The sequence below is a fragment of the Nomascus leucogenys genome, chromosome 4, assembly GCF_006542625.1.
Source record: "Nomascus leucogenys isolate Asia chromosome 4, Asia_NLE_v1, whole genome shotgun sequence".
In the NCBI taxonomy this organism is placed as follows: domain Eukaryota; kingdom Metazoa; phylum Chordata; class Mammalia; order Primates; family Hylobatidae; genus Nomascus; species Nomascus leucogenys.
Window position 1 is genome coordinate 106263557 of NC_044384.1, and position 11138 is coordinate 106274694.

At 42.0% G+C, this 11138-nt stretch overlaps 1 protein-coding gene across 1 annotated transcript; it reads right to left on the reverse strand.

The window, feature by feature from the left end:
- Positions 1-4355: 4355 nt before the first annotated feature.
- Positions 4356-5676, reverse strand: LOC100605037 (hydroxysteroid dehydrogenase-like protein 2). Its single transcript, XM_030810189.1, is given in 3 exon segments — positions 4356-5183; positions 5382-5636; positions 5638-5676. Coding segments are annotated over 3 exon segments (1059 nt in total). The 3' UTR covers positions 4356-4418.
- Between the last annotated feature and the right edge of the window lie 5462 nt (positions 5677-11138).

Below are 11138 nucleotides of genomic sequence, written 5' to 3' on the forward strand. Positions count from 1 at the left end.
GGGCCCACTAAAGTAGCTGTCCTGCAACACAGCTATGTGGTGAATGGGGGAATGTGGCCTTCACCAGCTTCCCCACTCATATCCTCCCTACATAGCAGGAGTTGGGGGTAAGGAAGTGGGAAATACACAGTTGCCACCATCCACTCTATATAGGCTTCCCACAGCATAGAGATGTGGAAAATAATATCTGTTGATGGTCACTGTGATGGTTAATACTGAGTGTCAACTTGTTTGGATTGAAGGATACAAACTTAATCCTGGGCGTGTCTGTGAGGGTGCTGTCAAAGGAGATGAACATTTGAGTCAGTGGGCTGGGAAAGGCAGACCCACCCTTAATCTGGTGAGCACCGTCTAATCCAGCTGCCAGTGAATATAAAGCAGGCAGAAAAACATGAAAGGTGAGACTGGCCTAGCCTCCCAGCCTACGTCTTTCTCCCATGCTGGATGCTTCCTGCCCTTGAACATCGGACTCCAAGTTCTTCAGTTTTTTTTTTTTTTTTTTGCGAGATGGAGTCTTGCTCTGTCACCCAGGCTGGAGTGCAGTGGCGCAATCTCAGCTCACTGCAAGCTCCGCCTCCCGGGTTCACGCCATTCTCCTGCCTCAGCCTCTCTGAGTAGCTGGGACTACAGGCGCCTGCCACCATGCCCGGCTAATTTTTTTTTGTATTTTTAGTAGAGACGGGGTTTCACCGTGGTCTTGATCTCCTGACCTCGTGATCCACCTGCCTCGGCCTCCCAAAGTGCTGGGATTACAAGCGTGAGCCACTGCGCCCGGCCCCAAGTTCTTTAGTTTTGAGACTCGGACTGGCTCTCCTTGCTCCTCAAGCTTCCAGACAGCCTATTGTGGGATCTTATGATAGTGTATTAAGTTAATACTTAATAAACTCCCATATATATATATAAACTCCCATATATATCTATATATCTCCTATAGATATATCTCATATATATATTTTTTTTTTAATTAGTTCTGTCCCTCTAGAGAATCCCGACTAATACATCACTAGCTGCAGTATATGTTTGGCTATGTAAACATTTTTGACTTTTATATGTCAAAATTAAAACAAAATTAAAAGGTAAGTAACAACGTGGGATAAAGTTATTTGAACAAACATGATATATAAATACATAACGTGTTTAATATATAGGGGACTTTTAAAAAATCAGTAAGAAAACACTAAGAGTGCAAAAGTAAAATGAAAAAAAATGAAAGTCATGAATAAGCAAGACACAAAAGAATATGTGCAAAAGATAATAAACATTATGAAAATATATCCAATCTCAAAAATTAGGAAATACAAATTAAAACACCACCAAGATACCACTTTTGCCTACAAAATGGAAAAAGATTCTTTCAAAGTCAATATCAATGCCAGTAATGATGTAGTGAGCTGGACTCTTATTTCCGTTCAAACTACAAATTGGTACAACAATTCTGGAAAGGAATTTGGCAATATTTATCAAAATACTCTAAAATGGTTATATCCTTACATGCAGAAGTTTCTGCTGAGAAGCTGATCCTATATGAAGTAGCCAGAGGACATCCATTGTAATAAGAGCAAAATATCAGAAAGGACTAAGTGTGTAGCCATAAAGAAATAGTTAAATAAATTATGCTAATTCATCCATTAAAAAGTGACGCAGTTAGTTAAAAAACAACCCATGTTTTTAAAGAGTATTTAGTAATATGGGAAAATGTTCACAATGCAATGTTTAGTGAAAAGGAATATAAAACTGTACATATGGCATGATACCATTTTTGCAAAACACAGAAGCAAATATGTATCTTTGCCTTTGTGTGTGTGTTGGAGGCAGGGGAATTCTGTGTGTCTATGTGCCTGTGTGTCAGGGGCATCCTAGCTAAGGACAAAGTAACCTTTTAAGGTACTCAAGGCATCCATTTGAATGAGCTGATATATCTGAAGCTCTTCTCTGATGGCTAATTGAAGAGGGAGGAGATACTGGTACCTGGGGGTGAGGAGAAGTGAGGTAAGGAGTAGAGAGATGAGTTCAAGAAAGTGCACAGAATGGGGTTTGCTTTCTGTTCATCTCCTTGGACCAGTCTGGATCCTGACTGAAATGACAGATGCAGAAGCTGAAGTTGTTGATTTTACAAAATACTTTCTAAGGCTCTAGGGACTAGCAAATCTGCTTTATAGCCTGATGGCAAGAGTGACACTTATGGGTGGGAGAATTCCCACCCTCACTCTTCATAAATCCAGCCTCTTGAGCCTGCTTCAGGAGGAACAGGAGCCAGTCCTCTGAGAAAGGGTGTTGGTGTCTGCACCTGAACCCCATTCAGCAGGCGTCATGGTGGGTTCTCCAAAGTGCCTTCTGGGAGACTAGACATCAAATGTGTACAGTAGGAACTCAAAGGGCTTGGAAGTTAGTCCTTAGTCCTGGATTTGAATCCTGCCTCTGGAAACTGTATAACTTTAGTCATGCTTGATAACTTTTGGAAGACCCAATTTTGACATCTACAAAATGGACATTATAGTGCCCACTATTGTGAAGAGTGAGATGGTATACATAAAGCTCATAACAACATTCCTGTACATATAAAGAGGCTCAACAAAAATTTAATGGCAATGACAATAAGTGATTTCAAGCTGCAGGCTGATAGTGTTGAAGGATCCTTCAAACATTTGAAGGAAGCCTTTGGAGACATCCTAAAGCAACTCTTTTTCCACCTAGAAATTTAGAGATTGGTTTTTTAAAGTTCTATAGCATAATCTCAGTTTAAGTGGGCATCTCCTTGGCTGTCCTTTAAACACAAAGCCACCTGCTGTCTTTGCTTTCTCCCCATTCCCTTGCCTGCTTCCATTAATAGTCCTCTCCTGTTTGACACTAGACTTGATGAAAAGATGAGAGTTTCCTTTGCAGACATAAGAACTGTGTTGTTTCAACAAAAGCTTGCATAATCTTCCTTAGATGTGTTGACAGCATTTTTGTCACCTAGACATCTGATTAAAGACTTGAGCATGTCTAGCTTTTAATTGCCTTGCCCACCCACACAGAAGCTGTTTGGAGCATTAATATGGGCTGTTTAGTACTTTCTGATTGCAACTCTACTGATGTAAACAGCACCCCGGCTCCTTGGTGAGATGAGGAGGGGAGACTTTACATTTCTTGTTCTTCTCCAGTAAGAATTTCTCAAGAATTTATCACCAAAAAGCTCATACATTTCATAATTACAAAGGCTATATAAAGACCACAAAGAAGAGGTCGAACAACAAAGGCGATGTCAGAAGCGAAAGAAGAGGGAAGGCAGAAAATGATGAGAGAAAGAGATGATGAGGAAAATAGTTATTTGATGGGACCAGTGCAACATCATCATAAGTAAGAAGAGTGTTGAAGTGGGTAGGTGTGTATATTGTGCATCTCCTCTGCATCAGCTACTGTGTCAGAATGAACTGGAATCAAGAAGATGCTAATTCATGCTGGTACCACCCATGCAGGTGGCTGACACAGAGGCCATTTGCAGTCACTTTGGCAACTCTTGTAGGGACAGAGAAAGTCAAATGTTCCTTGTCACAATTATACCAAGAATATGACATTCATGCTCATGACAGGAAGAGACTGTCCTCATATTGAGACTGGACTTGCCTCTGTGGGGAATGAGGTCAACGCTTGCCTCAGTAAGGTTGCTCGCTTCATGGATAACTTGTAAGAAAATCCTCTGCCGCACTCATGGGTTGGGAGATTAGAATAGAATCAGAGTATCCACCATCGTCCTTACTAAGGGGGCCAGAGGACATCAATTAATTTCTAGGCAAATCCCAAGGTGCCCATATTTAAAAAATACAAGAGACTGAGAGAAGCAAAGCCCTTTTCCCCTTTGGCATGCATCAGTGGCAGCACCAAGGGAAAGAGGCAATGTCTGGAGGTAATCAACACCAGTCTAGGCCGCACCAAAATCCTAACCCCACACTTGTGAAACAAGCATGTAGCCCTCACTCCTGTTCCCCCACCTGCCATAAAGACTGCTACCTTCTAATTCCTACCATATAGAAATTCTGAGCTCAATGACAGGAGTGGAATTGCTTTAGGCTCCTGGAATTGTGGGGCTGTAGACTGGGGACTTTGAAAGAAAGACTTAGAGGGGTAAAGGGGAAGAGGGATTGAGACAACGGAAAGGGAAGTTGACAGAGAGGCATAGTACACCTGAGAAACTTCCCTCTCTTTCTCTGTCTTTTATATTTTTTAAAGACTTTGTGCACATTGCTTCTCAGCCTTTTGGCTAAGATCGAGTAAAGACTTTGTGCACTAGAATTAAGTTGATCATATTCACGTAGGTTAACTATAATCATGGATCTATGGAAATTCTCTTTTTCTTTTTTCTTTCTTTATTTTCTTTTAACTGTTGAGTTTTTTTACTTTTTGAGCATAGCGGTCGACTTTTTTTTTTTTATTTTCCTTCACAGTCTGGCATTCATCTGATTCATTACCTTCTCCAATTTGATTGCTAGGGCCATGTTACCTTTAATCTTCAATTTTCCTGACATGAATGCCATTGTTGGTTTTAGTTTCCCTGAAAACATTTTTACAAAGTCATCAGTAGTCATACTCGTCACCACATCTGCCTGATCAGAAGGCTCTCCATATCCGATATTCCCACCCTTGCTTTTCAGATCAAGAAACCACGTGCCACCATCTTCACCGGAGAGTTCAAACAGATAGATTGCTTGAGTGGCTTTAACTACATCATCACTGAGATAATCCTTAACAATTCTAAATGTTTCTTCCAGAGCTCCAGAACGTGGTTTTGGTTGCATCTGTGGTTTCTGTTCTTTGAATTCTGGAACAGCACCAGTTGATTCCATTTTCTTGCTAACTGCTTCTGGGTACTCATCTAAGAAGAAATCTGGTTGCAGAGGATGACCTGGTTTAATTGCATAAACATCAAAATTTTCTATTCCTTCTTCTTTTAAGATATTTTTGTCAATGGCAAAGTTGCCAGTAAAACTTTTTGGCTTTTGGAAAATGGAATATGCTGCATCTGCAATGATATCAACTTTTCTACACTGGCTTTCGATACCAGGTCCTCCCAGCATATCCATAGCAGCAGTGTGTATGGTTGTTTTAGGCCATAATGCATTGACTGCAATTTCACCTTTAAATTCTTCTGCCATTCCAAGCACATACATCGACATACCATACTTAGCAATGGTATAAGCACAGTGCTGTTTGAACCAAACTGGATTTAGGTTCAGTGGTGGACTGATATTAAGGATATGAGCAACTTTACTCTTTTTCAAATAAGGAATACATGCTTTAGATGCAAGGTAGGTGCCTCTGGTTTTCACATTCATCATCAGATCCAGTCTCTTGGTAGGTGTGTCCAATGTGTTGGTCAAACTAATGGCACTGGCATTATTTACCAGAATATCAATTCCTCCAAATTTCTTGATGGCTTTCTCCACTGCAGCACTGATCTGCTGTTCATCTCTCACGTCAACAATACATGGCAAGGCCTTTCCTCCAACTGCTTCAATTTCTTCAGCAGCAGTATAGATTGTGCCTAGAAGTTTTGGATGTGGCTGGGCGGTCTTTGCAGCAATAACAATATTTGCTCCATCCTTTGCTGCTTTCAATGCAATAGCTTTGCCAATGCCACAGCTTGCACCTGTGATAAAAAACTGTACATCCTGCCAGCCTCCCGGTGTTGGGTAACATGACTTTCGTAGATCAGAGGAGGTGGCGGTGACAGCAGCAGCGGCGAGCAGAGAGCTCTCTCTTTTTCTTTTTTGTCTTCAGACCCATAATTGATTTCATACACATCCTACTGCCTTAGCACATAGCTAGAGAAGTCTGATGTGAGTCCTGCCAGATCTCTCTCTACCTCTGCAATCTGTCTTTCTGCAGTTCCTACTGCCCCTCATATATGGAAGTGGGCTGTTGGCTTATCCTTCAACTGTATCTCTAGAGACAAGCTCCAACTCTCTCTCTCCACTGCCAAAAATCTCACAAGTTGGCTAGGCATGGTGTCTTACACCTATAATCCTAGCACTTTGGGAGGCCGAGGCGGGCAGATTGCCTGAACTCAGGAGTTTGAGACCAGCCTGGGCAACACGGTGAAACACCGTCTCTACTAAAATACAAAAAATTAGCTGGGTGTTTTGGTGCGTGCCTGTAGTCCCAGCTACTCAAGATGCTGAGGCAGGAGAATTGCTTGAACCCAAGAGGTGGACGTTTCAATGAGCAGAGATGGCGCCACTCCACTCCAGCCTGGGCGACAGAGTGAGACTCCGTCTCAAAAAACAAAACAAAACAAACCAAAATCCCACAAGTCATCTTATTGGCTCAGATTGGGCCTGATGCCAAACTCACACCAATCATTCTGGTCAGGGAAGTTGAGTCATGTCTCAATATGGCAGCTCCCGGCTGGGCACAGTGGCACATGCCTGTAATCCTAGCACTTTGGGAGTTCGAAGAGGAAGGAATGCTTGAGCCCAGAAGTTCGAGAGCAGCCTGGGCAACATAGTGAGAAGTTATCTCTACAAAAAGTTAAAAAAATTAGCCAGGCATGGTGGCATGTGCCTATGATCCCAGCTACTTGGGAGGCTGAGGTGGGAGAATCACAAGTCTGGGAGGTTGAGGCTACAGTGAGCTGAGATGGTGCCACTGCACTCTAGCCTGGGCAACAGAGTGAGACCTTGTCTCAAAATATATACATATATCTGAAATATATATATATGTATTCACTCTGTTGCCCAGGCAGCCCCCAATCAAGCCACTTGCTTAAAATAAAAGATAGAAGAGAAAGAGGAAGAGAGAGAGTACTAGTTTGGGTAGACAAAACAATGGATGTCTACTTGAGGCAATCACTGAAGTTCATGGACTCTTCAGTATACCTTAGGAAGGACTTTTTTATTTTGTGTTAATTTGGTATTGTGAACCCAACGGCTGATGTATATATCCGATATAATCCTGCACCAGTTTTTCACCTTCTTCACAGTAACCCATCACAACTTTCAATCTTATTCTGTCATTATTCTTTGAGCTACAAGGAAGTAGAGCTAGTAATTTTGATGATACTAATTACAAGACAACAATAATACTAATTACAGCAACTAATTAACAAGAACTCACCAGGTGTTATCAACTCTGCTAAGAAGCTGCCATATGTTAAACATTCATTTCATATTCATAATAATCTCAAAACTTAGTTACTGTTAATATCCCCACTTTAGAAATAAATAAACCTGGCTGGGCGAGGTGGCTCACGCCTGTAATCCCAGCATTTTGGGAGGCTGAGGCGGGTAGATCACTTGAGTTCAGGAGTTTGAGAGCAGCCTGGCCAACATGGCGAAACCCTGTCTCTAATAAAAATGCAAAAATTAGCCGGGCACGGTTACGTGCACGTGTAATCCCAGCTACTCGGGAGACTGAGGCAGGAGAATTGCTTGAGCTCAGGAGGCAGAGATTTCAGCCAGCCGAGATCGTGCCACTGCACTCCACCCCGGGTGGCAGAGTGAGACTCTATCTCAAAAAATAATAAATAATAAACCAATGCATAGAGTAGTTTGAACAAGATCATAAAATTAGTATATGACAGAGCCAGAATTTGAACCCAGGTGTGCCTGCTTCTAAAATCATCTTAAATTTTGGAGACCTCTATTGACAAGGTATGAGCAAGAATGTGAGTGCCAAAAGAGCAGGAACTTACTTAAAAAAAAAAAATTCCTGGAGCACCAACCACAAAGCTTTGCACATCATAGGAACTTAAACATTTATCAAACTGAACGTTGCTCCAAGAGGTCCATCTGGGTTCTTCCCTGGGACAGCCAAGCATTTTCAAGAGCTGCAGGTGCACTTACTTGAAGATTGTTCAATCAGGGAGGTGGGTAGGCTTTTCAGAGTTTGTTGCAAAATATCTGATAGGCAGGTTAGGCTTCATGTGTACTTAAGACAAAAGCATACAATTGTAGTACATGCTGATTTGTGATATTTCTGTTATATTGTACTGTAATACGCACAATTTTCAGATCTGAAGAGATTTATATGTGAGTTATTGAGCTTTCTCACAGACTAATGACACTGTCTATTTATATTGAAACATCCTATTTTGAGAGGTTATTGAGTTTGTTCAGCTTCTTTTTATCCACTGACTTGATGGACTTTTAGCAGTCTCTGGATGAGCCCAGCTAAGAGTCCAATTAGACACCAAATGCAGTCTCGATGGTTTTAAGGTTTAGTTATTATGTTGATATTATTACAGAGGTTCATGGATAAAATAAAGAAGTCGACAAAGATCTAGAAATAAGAAATTGGGGGAGGAGGTGCGTACTGGACTCCACCTTCACTATGGTGAGAACAGGGGCGATGAAAAACATCTGAGATAAAGGCTTGGTGGAGGCCTCACCAAGAAGCTGATGGGAAGGTTAAACGTGGTAGGGGCGGCAGAGTGGAATGGGAACTCTCTGAGTCCCAATGTGTTTGCAGCAGGTCTGGGTTCCCTCCTGTGGTCCCTGTTGTGTTGTGACCCAGCTTTTTCAGAGAGCCGCAGACCTGGTGATGGCACTTAGCTAACTTCTAGAGTTTCTAGACTCTATCAGGAAGGAAACCAAAATATTCCTCTTTAACATGCTGGGGATTTTAGTTAAAGGTAAAAGGTCAAAACACAGGAGCTCATGCTGCCCCTCCTCTCTGCTTTTAGCAGTTCAAAATAGAGCTGAGACAGCAGTGCCAGAGAATCTAGGAGCAGACTTCACTCTTCCCATCAATTTACCTTCCCGCATTTTTCTGCCTGCGGATACTCTCTTCTTTGTCTTGTCCTTATATAAGATGTATGGCTCTTTGTTAAAATACTATGTAAACAAGGTCCCTAAACCACTGGCTTAAGAGAAAAATACTTTTGAACTTTAGCCTCTCCCATATGATGGATATAACACACTTGAATAGACTTCTGTTTGTTTTTCTTTTGTTAATTTGACTTTTATTTTGGGGAGAATGTCTCAACTAAGAACATTTCAAGAGAAGGGAAAAACTTGTATTTTCTCCCGTACAGTTGTTTAGGCTGCTCAGGCCCCATTGCACCCCTTCTGGAATCTTCACATTTCCTTTGGAAACTCATCCTGCGACTCAATTAGTTGTTGGCTCAAGTAGGACTAATTCCGGTGGGCCAGTGGCTCAAATGTGGCCATTGGGAATACTGCATCCCCTGGCCACCTAATTGATTCAGGCTGTGCACATGATCCAAGGTGGCCAATCAGAACTGAGCCAGGCCAATTGAAAAGCCAGCCCTAGGAATGTTATCAGAAAAATTGTGAAAAATACTCTTTTTCTGGTGATGTTGCTCAACTGGTAAAGCCAGCAGCTGCTGTTTTTGCCATCAGAGAGAAAAGGTTTAATGGTACCATTTTAGGCATTGATCCTACCACTTGAGTCTGTAGCTATGTGAGCCAATAAATTCCCCTCTATACTTAAGACAGCGTAAGTTGTATTTCTCTCACTTATACCTGAAAAATTCCCAATGTAGAAGCCAACCCCAGTCAATTAGTAGTGGCTGCCTGAAGCTCTGTGTTAAGGACTGTAAGGCTGCATCCTGGCTCAGTAGAAGAAATGCTATGATTGATTAGCAATGTTTGCCTTAGGCAAGGGATAAGAAACCAGTGGCATGTGTGCTTTATATATGCCCTTCCTATGTTTGAAATTCTTTCATTCCTCCTGGGCTATGTGGAATAACTGTCAGTTGGTTCATCTGTTAATAGTCATCTAGTCTAATTTCTATGGATGGTGTTCTGCACTGGGTGTTTGTGTCCCCTCAAAATGTATATGTTGAAGCTCTAACCCCTAGTGTGGCCATGCTTGGAGATGGCCTCTAAGAAAGTAATTAAAGTTAAATGACGACTCAAGAGTGGGGCCCAAATGCAATAAGATTAATGTTCTTATATGAAGAGACACTAAAGAGCCTCCTATCCCCACCCCATACTGAAAGAAGGTCATGTAATGACATGCAGCAAGAAGGCAGCTGTCTGCAAGCCAGGAAGAGAGCCCTCATCAGAGACCAACACTGGAATCTGGGAATTTTAGCCTCCACAACTGTGAGAAAATAAAGTTCTGTTGTTTAAGCCACCCAGTACCTTGTTCTGGCAGCCCAAGGAAAGTAATACAGATGGTAAAGCAAAATTATGACACATGGTGTGGGGTATTTCTGTTGGTGTGCTCTGACTTTGTGATACAAATGGCCAATATCAGTCAGGACCCAGAGGCTCTTCCCATTTAATTATAAGCTTCTACTAAAGACTGAGACATGTGCACTCAGAGCAGCCATGACAGGGCACAGCCCCTTAGAGTCATTCATTATTCAGATCAAGGGTATATATGTATACATACATATGAAACACTACGTCCCTAACAACTATGAGGATGACATTTGGGAGCCTGGCCATTATATTTCCTTTAAGCAATACTTTCAATTTTCTAGTCCTGAGCTTTCATATGCAGGACCTGAGGCCAGCATGTTTGGCCTAGAGTATGGACCGGGTTATATTCCTCCAAGCCTTCATCCCATTGACTGAAAAAAGCTTATTGGTATAATCTGAGTAAATTCTTAAAAATAGAGTAAGTCTATTTTTCATCCACAGAGACCTTTGTAAGCCTTCTCAAGTTCCCTCTATTACCTCCTTCCTTCTGTCCTTTGGTCAATAGCCCAACCTCCACTGGTACCGGGTCACTCTCCACTTTCAGACTTGAAAGAACCATGGGGTTCCCTGGGTGGCTACCAACAGGTAGCGAAGAAATGTGGGGTTCAAAAATAAGATCAGGCTGGGTGCGGTGGCTTATGCCTGTAATTCCAGCACTTTGGGAGGCTGAGGCAGGTGAATCGCCTGAGGTCAAGAGTTCGAGACCAGCTTGGCCAGTATGGTGAAATCCTGTCTCTACTAAAAATACAAAACTTAGCTGAGGGTGGTGGCATGTGCCTGTAATCCCAGCTACTTGGAAGGCTGAGGCAGGAGAATTGCTTGAACCTGGGAGGCAGAGGTTGCAGTGAGCCGAGATCATGCCACTGCACTCCAGACTGGGCAACAGAGCAAGACTCCATCTCAAAAAAAATAAAAATAAAATCAGATCAAGTTAGAAAAATTGTAAAAGCTTATTGTGCATGCAAAAGAACAGTTCTCAAACTAGGAGAT